At 38.6% G+C, this 12,214-nt stretch overlaps 1 protein-coding gene and 1 long non-coding RNA gene across 6 annotated transcripts in view; one reads left to right on the top strand and one right to left on the bottom strand.

Moving 5' to 3' along the window:
- The first annotated feature begins 2,375 nt into the window (after positions 1-2,375).
- Positions 2,376-3,818, top strand: LOC134811980 (uncharacterized). The gene is made up of 3 exons (XR_010159878.1): positions 2,376-2,462; positions 2,622-2,703; positions 3,358-3,818. It is a non-coding gene; the product is annotated as an uncharacterized LOC134811980 (long non-coding RNA).
- A 3,649-nt stretch (positions 3,819-7,467) lies between these two features.
- LOC134826420 (oxysterol-binding protein 1-like) overlaps positions 7,468-12,214 on the bottom strand; it is a 37,373-nt gene continuing 32,626 nt past the window's right edge. For all 5 annotated transcript variants that reach the window (XM_063838782.1, XM_063838786.1, XM_063838783.1 and 2 more), the window contains 6 exons: positions 11,342-11,529; positions 10,921-11,034; positions 9,374-9,619; positions 8,962-9,132; positions 8,307-8,829; positions 7,468-8,161 (listed from right to left, as the gene is read on the bottom strand). In XM_063838782.1, coding sequence (XP_063694852.1) covers positions 8,001-8,161; positions 8,307-8,829; positions 8,962-9,132; positions 9,374-9,619; positions 10,921-11,034; positions 11,342-11,529 — 1,403 coding nt within the window. In that variant the 3' untranslated portion in view covers positions 7,468-8,000. The remainder of the gene's footprint in view (positions 8,162-8,306; positions 8,830-8,961; positions 9,133-9,373; positions 9,620-10,920; positions 11,035-11,341; positions 11,530-12,214) is intronic.

The raw sequence follows: 12,214 nt of genomic DNA, 5'->3' as shown, positions 1-12,214 counted from the left end.
CGGGAAAATGGAAGTTTTTAAAGTAATAACCAGCTATTAAATCTGATACCCTCTGATGTGGCGTTTCTAACAATTAACTGAGAGATTTAACTGGTTGAAATAGGACGGTTCTGATGATTAAATAAACGATTTAGGAATGGTTTGTGGAAGCTGTGGCCGGGGCAGGATACTGCAAAATACACAACATGAGTTCACGATTTTGTACACCGTAACGTAAATAATTCAAACCATGTAAAACTAAAATGAACAATCAATTGATGAAAATATCAAATATTTTTACGGAAAAATCAAACGATAGCCATATAAAAGTCAAAAAATTATATTGCAAGTACATTTATTGATCTTTCTTAATGATACATTTTATTTAAATCATTGAAGGCTTGAAGTGGTGACAAGTGCCTTAGGTCACTGTTATCATGGGATTGGAGGACGACCTGAGCTTGACGCCAAATCAATCCTCCAGCTCTTTTATTATCCTGTTTGTGACAATTATTATGTACATACATACCTATAAAAATATTTGATATTTATATTCTGGTTCAACAAAATATTCAAACAAAAGAATGCCTGGATGATATGCTTGGTGATATAACTATATAAAAAGCCGAGCTTTTAAAATCTTTGTGACATGTATCGACTATTTATGGGCTAATCGCTCACAACCAAAAACCATCGGGGAAAGATATTGAGGAATGCATGAACATTAAACAAGTTGATTAACACCATATCCTAGATATGGTTCAAATGATGGTAGCTCATAACGATGAAGATCAATATAGATACCCCAGCTGACATTCCACTACACGATTAATCAACATAGCAGATGGAGATAAATCAATCTATTTGGAAGTACCTGAAGAAGGTTGGCACTAGCATCACACAAGGACCCCCCTGCACACAACACTAGTAAGCCAGCTCTAAACTTCCTATTTGTGTACAACAGCTTATAGCGGATCACGTCCGCCATTATACTGTGATTGTTTGGCATTGTCATCGTTATAATACGTTGCAGAGATATTATTGTTGATAATATGGGAGTTATGATAGCAGTCATGGAGTATAACATCTGACAGATATTATCTCCGGTCTGGGATGAAATTGCTTGCCTTGCACACTGGTGAGTTTCTTGTTTTCATTAATAATTGTCGTATGTGTTTTTGACTCTTTGTTCACTGAATTTCGCTTATCTCGTCGTGCATGCTGTTTTTAGTCTCTAGAGAAGTTGTTTCTGGTATGACTCTGTAAAGTAACTGATATAAAGTTCTTGTAGCCAAAACATCGGCTTTCAGCTGAGTAAAGCGTTTATTCGATAATAAACGACTGAGATACTTTCAATTTGGTGTTGTCAAGCTATAATAGGTTTACCTATAGCAATTTAACTCAAGAAACTTGTAAGCATTCTATCTTCACCCTTCAGGATGTGAGATTTGACATCATCTTTTATCCAGATCATTGATCCATATCATTTATCAGTACCATTAGCCAGCGTATAGCATGTCGGTTAGATACCTAAACGCTATTAATTGAATAATGCTGTCCATACAATTGTCACCCGACCCTGGTCACTGAATGCTATATCCGAGTTGGTCTCGTCATGGACGCAGGACTTGCTCTCTAGCAACAACCTAAGGCTCCCTAGCAACATCTCGAATTATGTTATCACATTACCTACGGTTTGAATTACACAATAAAGTCTTGTCAGTTCTGGGTGCATGTTCAATGTTGGTTGCCCTGGCAACAGCTTCAGTAAATTAGCTGCTCTGATATATTGTGATACACGATTGTCGTTTTTTTCAATAGTTTGTCGATTTGTGGAAAGTATTTCTGATGTTTTAAGTCGATCAGTTCACAAGAGGAAGGAATCGGTTGGTGGCTGGGTGGCACTGCACTGATGGATTTTTAAAATATTGATCACAAAACACTCATTCTCGTGGGACATGATCATCTTTCTGTGACTTCTAATATAATCTCTCTAAACAACATATCCCATGTCATAAATACATTTACGAATGGTTACCAAACACAATTTGTCACAACTTTGCTAAGCAAACACATTATCCTTAATAAGCGTCACCAGGCAACCGAGAGGGGTATTAACTATTAACAGGCTCATTTCTCGTCCGATTTTAGTTGCGAGCATGCCCCAGCAAACTAGCTCTTTATCTTGATTGTTATCTTATCGAACTCAGGCTTCTTGATGCCAGTACGGAATTTCATTTCTCGACATTTCAACCCTCTTTATACTCCTGGTTAAAATCTTCGTGACATTTAAAGTCGAAGATTGGAAAGTTGTAAATGTACCTACAACCCTATTTCTATTTCAACTCTAGACACATTTTTTATCTCTGATATTTTTACTTAAGTCTGACAACCTTAAAACTTTTAGAAAAAGGAGAAGACACATACTTGTATGCTAGGCTGGAGCAACTTTATAGTTCAGATAGACTCCAAACACTTCCATGGTAAGAAAGGTGGTAATCGGCCAACTTACAACTACGTAAAATATGTCAGGACCTCATTCCAGTAACTTTATTCCAGAAACTTTATGTTTGCGTTCATGAAAAATAAAAGTTAAAACTTAACATTTATTTGAAATAATGATTGATATGTTGTGTATTCAGCCGGTTAAGAAAGGTCGAGGCAAATCTCCCAATAAAACCATCAAAAGCTCAAGCAAAAGCCCTTCAAAGACACGAGCAAAAAGTAAGTAAATGTCTGAAGAACAAAACCTTACTAAAACTAATACTATCAGAGTATCAGGACACCAGCAAGAATTGGCTTCAAGTTTGTACCGTGTTTAACAACACAAAGGTTAACTGTTATGGTGTTGTATATTGCATAATTTTATATCGTATGTATGTCAATGTGACTTTTCAATTCTCCACACACAGATTATTTTAGCACCTATTGTTTGCACCTGTAGTCTAGGTTATATACATTATTATATACTGTTCGTCTTAAGTACATCTTTCCTAACATCATTAGTCAGCTCACATCTGCCTCAATTCACTGCTCCTTAGCTTCAACTTAGCACTGGATAATTTGATATACTGGTCAACTTAGATAGCCAACTTGAATTGAATATTATTTATAGCAGAAGCTTGTTTTATTCAACATCACAGCCTCTACAGTCTACAAATAGTAGCATAGTATATATAATATGATACTAGGATTTGAATAACAGTAATACTAGTAGGATCCAGTTCACCACAATAACTTCATTACTATCACAATCACATCAGTGCTTCAGCCTTGTAGAATTCGCCCAAAATCTGCAACAGCTGTACCTACTACCTATATATTACTGCACGCAATTATAGTCAACTCCCTTACATTACTCTTAATCTTCTACTCCAGGTACTAACAGTCATAAAGCTGGGTCAGGAAAAAGCAAAAAGGGCAGCGGAAAGAAGAAGAGACGCTCAGCCAAGACCCCAACCAGAGCTCCAGTTGTTGACCCCTTTAGTAAGGTGGCGATGGAGAACGCCCTGTTGGTCTGTCATTCCGCTGAACAGTTTCTTAGCATAAGGGGGTTCCCATACTCCGGTACATTGTGCAAAGGAGGCAAAAAGGGAGGCGGCAAGAAGAAAAAGAAGGGGAAGTGAAGTCGGGGGATGAAATATTAAGATATTGGTGGAGATATCTATAAATGATTGAATGTTCGCAACCAAAATAATGTATCTTCAGATTTAGTCGTAGGTCAGCTTGGTTCAGAAATCAGGGAGGACTAGATGTACCTATACGAATTGCGATCATATCAATGATGCACGATTAGATGGACCATTATAGCTGTGATTTGAGGAATTAGTTATGGGGAACTTTCTACATGGCAATTTTTTTGTTTTCAATTATGTCGTTCAAGTATTTTTTAGTTATAACTTAGTTTTAATAATTTCAAGATTAATAATGAGTAAGAACCATTATTCTTTTAGTTATAGTGGTTAACAAATAAATTCAAATAATGAATATTATTTCTACAATTTACATACAGATTGTTCAAAGTAAATGCCTCTGCCTCTGCCTCTGCCTCTGCCTCTGCCTCTGCCTCTGCATCTGCATCTGCCTCTGCCTCTGCCTCTGCCTCTGCCTCTGCCTCTGCCTCTGCCTCTGCCTCTGCCTCTGCCTCTGCCTCTGCCTCTCTGAAGCCTCTTTGTATTCTTAAACCTCTCTGTAGCCTCTCTGAAGCCTTGCTCCATCAATTCAACATTTCGATCGCCACATTTAAACTTCCTTTTCACAGTTCACACTTGCTTCAGTCCCTCTGCTTCTGTAGTAATTATGGATCAGGAGTTACAGTTCATTTGTGTAATTATACACACAAAAATGTCAGGCCGCCTTGAAGCGCAAATATGATTACCTTATCACAAACATAGAACATTTTGGCATGTACTCGGTGAATCTACTCATCTAGAATTACATGTTCCACTGATGTTCGTGACAATTCATATCCGTTTCAATGTTTGAATTCATATGTTTGTGTATTGTAAATTTAGCTCATTTCAAGACAGTATGTATTTAAGTTTTTGGGCCTCGTTTTGAAGCTATAAGCAGATATTGATACTAGCTGTCTTTTTCTAGTTTTGTGAAATAGAACGTAAGTGTTTCATTGTTCAATTTTAACATTATACTGTGAGACTTTATCCATACCATGACCGTGACGGTAATCTCAAAACAAAATATTCTCGAGTTCGATAAAGTTATACGGTGCCTAACTACATTTGAATATTTACCTGGCATCACAATTTACCGACTCATGGATATTGGATTCAATCCCTTTCAGTTACCTTACCGGACCTTATTGAAGCAGCTACTATTTTATAAATATGATTACGCTCTAACAATTTATAGTAGGAATGACGTGGTTTGACGAGCAAAAGGAGTGTGTCGTCATAGCTCCTCCCACTCAATCCACAGGCAAGTGTTCAATATGTTTGATATCGTCTTATGCCTACTCGTAGGCCACTCTCGTCTCTCATATCTTTATTTTTCGAAAGACAAGGCCTGCACCAAAGAATACTCGTTTGTTTGGTAACATCTCTAATTCTAAAGCATTTCAACCATCAGCCTACTCTATCAACTCATCTTTTCTTGAAAGCACTGTGCCTCTAGTCTACTACTGTAGTACTATTACTACTAGAACACATTTGTGCAAAGTGTGGTTTACAGTTTATGTGCTTATGAAGGGGTCTAAAATGACCAGTAGAAATTAGGCCAATCCTTGGAATTGTTTGCACCAAACCTACCGCTTAACTTTACCGCTATGCTTTTTGCAATAGCTTCGGTCTTTTTTCATTGCTTCCTACTCCGAGGACAGCATGTGCTGCATATTATACATACCATTACCTTCGCAGGGCCAGGAGATTTTCTGTATAACTATAATTATTTGAAGAATGAAGTCATTTCTATTGTTGTGATCTTACCAGAATGGGGGGGGGGGGGGGGGGGGGGGCCAATGGCATAAAATGGCATAAAATGGCATAAAATGGAGACTTTTTCTATGGAGAAAATGGAAAAACCCATGAGTAATTCTCCCTTTTCTCCATTTTATGCCATGAATTTTGTCTTCGGAATTTCATCTTAAACACCATTTAACACCTAAATTGGACATCCTAACATGTTTATTTACGCTTACTAGGGGCGTAACAAGCTTATGAAAGCTCATAGTAGGCTACTAGATGCTTATACTAGGTTAGCACACTTCAGGCAAAATCATAAATACTCAACCCTAGTGTAACGTTATTTCTACAGGCTACAGCAGGAGTCAGTAATAGGGGAGAGTAATAGGCACTGAGAAGTGAGACCTACATCCTCGAAAGTCGAAACAAGCTCGCACTGCAAAGGGGAGGCCTGCCTTCCGAGATCGCATTACCAGGGGGAAGCCTCGAGTCCAAAATTGTGTACCGAGGGGTAATTTTCAAAGTTAAAATTTTTCAAATTTTTTCTGAAAACCGCTTTTCTCCACGTTTCATGCTACCCTGTTCATTATTTGCCGAAAATATTTTTTTGGTTTTTCGGTTTATCGAAGTCTGCACCTACCCCTCGATACACAAATTTGGACTCGAGGCTTCCCCCTGGTAATGCCCCCGATTCCGAGCTCGTGTCGCAAAGGGGAGGCCTGCCTTCCGAGATCGCATTACCAGGGGGAAGCCTCGAGTCCAAAATTGTGTACCGAGGGGTAATTTTCAAAGTTAAAATTTTTCAAATTTTTTTCTGAAAACCGCTTTTCTCCACGTTTCATGATACCATGTTCATTATTGGCCGAAAATATCTTTTTTTTTAAATAATTTTTCTCGAAATTCTAAATTTTTCAGGTTTTCAATGGCATAAAATGGCATAAAATGGAGACTATTTCTATGGAGAAAATGGAAAAACCTATGAGTAATTCTCCATTTTCTCCATTTATGCCATTGGCCCCCCCCCCCCACCAGAATACTAGCTAGTAGTAGTAGTAGAACTCAACTAGAAATTGACATTCTTTCTCCTTCTCCCGACCACTGCTACAGAGATGATATTTATCTACAATCTAATTGATCAGAGATCAGGGACAAAAGGATTTCGCGGCATGTACGAAATCGCGAAATTTCCCATTCTCCGCGACAAATTTTATGTATAGTTTAATGTATAGCCTGTTAAATTTCGCGGTACCGCGATTTTTGGCCAAAATAATCACGAAATCCTTTTGTCCCTGTCAGAGATCGACTTGTCTCATGTCACGATCCTCACGATATGGTCGTGGGCCCACAGCGTGGGGCGAAAATCGATTGTATCCCGGTATTAAGCCGGGAATGAATAAACCGTCGAAACCAGACATGCGTTGCTGATCCGTGAACATTTGTTTGCTGTTGCGTTTTCAGTTTCTTGTTTCAGACTACTCAGTTTTTGCGGAACGAGATGTAACAACAAGTACAGCGAGACAGGGAACATTGATGAAGAAGCAGGAAACAAGTGTAGTGGCAACTGCGGCTAGTGCCAGTGGAACAGGGACAAAGGATGACGAGGAGGGCAATGTGTGAGTCATTGGGGGGGGGGGGGGGTCCAACTACATTTTTGTACACTAATTTAGCGTACATTTGGTAAAAATCTGATGGCCATGTACATTATTGGTCATAAAAAATGTACAAAAAATCGGAAATCCATTGAATTGTGATATCTGCGATTTAGATTTAGAATGGTGAAAACCTATCCGCTGACAGTTCATGGTTTCAAGAAAGTTACAGATTTTAAATAACACGTGCAATTTTACAGATACATCAACAACGACGATCTGTAGTTCTAGTTCGAGGGTCTGGTAACAATATACCTAAGAGAAAATTTTAAGAGAAAGAACACACCAGACTGTTTCCATAGAAACTAAAGCTATTGAATATTGGAATTTTTAATGTTTTTTGACGTGTATTATTTTGACGTGTACTATTTCTTTGTGTTTTTTAAGAGTTATTGTCATAAAAACAATAGATAATACTGAGATTAGACCACGATAAAAATAGACTCAAATTCAATTGTACAATTGATCATTATCAAAACAACTTCACTCTCCCCAAATCACAAATTCATTTATTTTTCTTTTCTTCATATATAATTGGGAGATTAGCAGTTCAGAGAAAATTATATTTACGATAAATTATTCAACAAACTCACCCATCAAAACAATCTCAAATTTATTATTAAACGATGTAGAAGATGATTAAAAACTGATCTTTCCGAAACAACATTAATATTATCTCATTATATACTCAGTTTATAGTTATACTCAACTTAGAACGCACCCATAGTCAATATCATCTGCCATCTAATCTAACAAATTTCTTGTAAAAATCTGTTTTTTGTGTCACATAAGAGTGAGGACGAATCACAAGCCTAGTGAGATGATAAACAATTTGCACGTGCTGTAATGTGAGCAGCGCAGTGTCACGTGATGCGATATGTACAGTGACACGTGATGTGAGGATAGCGGCTCATTGTCACGTGATGCGAAGTGAGCCGCGCATTGTCACGCGTTATCACGTGGCGTCCTCCTCCTGCTCGTCATCCATGTAAAGTGAAGGACACCTATCCCAAGTCTGAGATTGTTTGCACTGCCAGTACTCATCAGTAAACCTCCAAATCTCCTCTCCTGTTATCTCGCATTCTCGTTTTGCGAACCATTTCGGCACATATTTTGCTGAAAGGTAGAAGGGTTTACTAGTCTGATAATTTTAATGGTACAATCATAAAATGCCTAATTAATGATAAAAATACATTAGATTCAGCGATCAAAGTTTATGAAAACCATATAAAAAGCTGGTCGGAGTGAAAGAAAGTCTAACCTGAGGGTCCCTCTGCAGCTATCTTAGCTTCCCGAGCTCTGCGTCTTGTGCGCTGAGCCTCCTCTAACGTCAGCTTCATGTTGTTAGCTGCGGGGAACTTCTGCTCTTCCATCAGTCTTTGGTCAGGTCTTCTACGCGCATCCGTGGGTGCAACTTCCTCGTCAGGCTCGTTCAGTGTAACAGCCATAGCAGTGAAGTTGTAGATTTTGTCTGAGTCTTCAAGTGGGGTGTTTTTCACCCACCGAGTCTGATGCTCCGCAGTATCCCAATTATCTCCTTCACTCGATAAAACCTCAGCACATGACATAGAGCTATCCCAGGTTCCTTGTAATTCGAACTTTGGTGAACCGTCCGGGGAAAGAACACTACCGGTCACACGACGCGGCGTCTCCCGCGAGAAGTAGGAGTAGGGGTGGAACTTGACGCGCGCGCTGGCTCCAGTTTTGTGTTCTTTAACTAGTATCTCTCCGCTCTGATCTACCCACAGTTTTCCCACGATGATGTTGTGAACTGTCGTACAAACCTGATTGTTAATTGTTGATAATTTTGCTTGCAGATAGATGAGAGAAAAACATTTAGCCTTACATTTTGTTCTTCCACTATTACTCAACATTCAACAACAGAAAACTCAATAGAAAATACTAAATATGCGTACCTTATTCCAGGTGTAATGATGACCTGTAGATTTCACAATAAAGTGAGTAGTACCAATAGGGAAGACTTGCAGATATTTGCCTCTAAACTTGGAAGTCATTGAGAAATCCTGGTAGTAGATCCAGTTATCATGTTCCACATGCAATGCTGATACTGGCGGGTGATGTGATACCTGAACAGAGAATACTTGTAAACACAGATACTTATTACCTATAGCTTTATAGACAGTACTTAACATTAAGTTAACGTACTTTTTATAGAGGAAAAGTAAAATACGTTTTGATAAAAAATGTCTCAATATAGGATTGAGTTTTTGGACTTGGTACCGAAGCAGAAATAGAAGAACATCTATAATTTAAATTGACGTTCATAGGCAGTTAGTTAGTAGATCTAACAAGCTTTTTCATTTTTACTTGTTCTGCAAAGCTCCTCCACCCCATATCATCTGTTCGATCGTACTCAAAAGTTTCTCCCAATAGAGGGTTAAAAGGTTTGCTGGTTCGGCAGCTTGTAGTGGCGTACGAAGACACAGCAATCGCAGAAAGATATGTTAACGATTCTTCAACGGTGGCACATTCTGCTGCTCTGGTGAGTAAGTCTCCATATTCCATATCTTCAGTTAAACGTTGTAGAAATGATATCGGCTCGTTGAAATTAACCTGAGGTAGAGTTGGTTATAGTTACTATGCAAACGGCGATCATATTAATAAATTTCAGTTTAGAAAGACTCTACTTGGACCGCAAAATAGGAAACTACTCCACTCCTTGATGGACTTGATTGAACTTATGAGATGACTTGGCAACCAATCAACTTCGCGCGCCATCTCCCTTAAATTAAGTTTTCGAGTTCATTAACAAATAAATACTCTAAGCAACTACATACATCGTCAAACTTGTCTAGAATTGAGCCACAGTAATCATCTACAGTGTCTCCAAATAAAGATGATATAGCGAACATCTCGAGAGAAAGTGACAATTCAAAACAAACTGAGCACGCAGTTCAATAACTGGGAGTTGACAATAACATTACTTACGTCTGAAATTTGAACCCGATATCAGAAAGAAAAAGAAGATGTTTATCAGGCGACTTGCCCAATTCACGTGACAATTAAATCTAAGACATGCGTTCAACGTCAAATCATATTACTGAGGCAACATATGAGTGCCATTATTAGATAGAGGATCGCTCAAAGTAAAAAGTTGGTAGGAGTGCGTCAAAAGTTTGCGAATTGTGCGGCTCAACTTCAAGCACAGCGATTATTTGAAAAATGTGCAGGAAAATAATCTGTTTTGTCAGGCTGCTCAGGATGATTCATCAATTGATACGGCCTATAAGTGTAATTCGAACTGTTATCTTAGGTCATATTCTAGTCAACACAACTTATCATAGTCCACGTTATTCAACTCTGCAATAGATCTTGATAGTCTCCCTGAACAGGTGAACAAATCGTAATTTATTATCTAGAAAACAGCGGCAAGTAAATGAGGTTTTTTAGTTAAACGTAGTTTAACTAAACACAATTAAAGAATAACAACAACTAAAACATTATCAAGATAATGGCTGTTGGTATTCCCGGTATTAATCACTGGAATGTCAATCTGTGTTTGGGAACAAAGGGTGCAGGGGCACAAAGCCATTACATTTTGAAGCATTTCTAACACTACGACTAGGAGATGTTGGTGGCGTTGCTGGCTGGTTCAATTAGCGTGCAAGCAGTCGATTAATCCATATGCATAATAGGTAGATACATAATACATTTGTGTTGAATATTTGACAAGAAATGTTAATTCACAATGATCCAATTGTACGACGTAATAACAAGTTCCAAAATCTCCCAACTGTGCGAAAAATAACAGAAAACGACTGTTTGTGTGAAATGCGAATTTGAGCAGAAAACAGCTAAAAATGCGACTCCGCACCAGCCGCACAGCCATATCACGCGATTCATGGCATACTTACTGGCATGGGTATCTTAGATAGCTCCTTCCCAATACAGTTCTTCATAATGTTCCACAGATTTGCTTTATCGTTAGGTTTGTCAGGTATCCGCAGTCTCCTCTTCCGAGACGTTGTCTGTAATATTGAGAATATTAAAGATGGAGTAGCAATAAAAGGTTCATTTCTTTTGTAGCCACATGGCTATCTCGAGAACCGGATGACAGGCTGTGATTTCGAGCATTCAATACTGGCATTATTAACAAGGTGCAGTGTGGTTAGATAAAATTGGCACCTGTGACATCATCAAAAATGCGCCTTCCTCTCGTTTTTATACGTTTTTAATCTAGGATGTACTGAAAACTACTTAGTAAACAACGTAACGACACGGACAAGTCATATTAAGACACACACACACACTGCCAAATTACAGAGAATTACTAACTCTGGTGGAGAGTGTAGACTTTCCAGTGTCTAGCGGTGCCACTGCTGTGGGTGGTTCCACTTTGGGAGCGGCTGCCACAGCCGCCACGTTTCCGTTATTCGCTTCAGAGTTGTCCATTGCATCGTAGAAATCTTCATCTTCCTCGTCACTGTCGAATATCCCGACTACACCCTCCCCGGGCGGTCTGTCTGAAGAGGAGAAGGTTAGTGAAGTCACGTGGTGTGACGTCATAACACGTGATGTGACGTCATAACACGTGGTGTGACGTCATTATTCAAACTATTATTTTAACTTCAGCTATGCTTCACTGTTTTAAAGACAACCTTGAACAGTAAACTTGGAATTTTGGTACTGGTAAGGAGGTGAATCCTTGTTTTGACAAGCGACCAATCAGATTCCAGCATTGACAAGCGACCAATCAGATTCCAGCATTGACAAGCGACCAATCAGATTCCAGCATTGACAAGCGACCAATCAGATTCCAGCATTGACAAGCGACCAATCAGATTCCAGCATTGACAAGCGACTAATCAGATTCCAGCATTGACATTTGACATTAATACCAAAAATGTTACGTAAGAAGTACGATTTAAATTTCAAGCAGTCTTACGCGAATTTCTTCCGTATTTCAGCCTCATAATTATATGAATACACATCACTTTCACTTTGAATAATACTGACTTCAACTACGGAACCAAGTACCAAATAATTGAGAATAGCAACACTGATGTATGTGTGTACTGTGAAACGCAACTAAGCTACATTGTGACATTTATATGCAAACAAAGTGTACAAACAACACCTACGGATACCTGTGAGGTACACACAGTTTACACAAACTGAGGAGTCTAGAGTCATATTGCAGAGAAACTT

This window comes from Bolinopsis microptera, chromosome 2 (assembly GCF_026151205.1).
Source record: "Bolinopsis microptera isolate Bmic1 chromosome 2, MBARI_Bmic_1.0, whole genome shotgun sequence".
Lineage (NCBI taxonomy): Eukaryota > Metazoa > Ctenophora > Tentaculata > Lobata > Bolinopsidae > Bolinopsis > Bolinopsis microptera.
This window is presented reverse-complemented; position numbering and strand designations above follow the sequence as displayed.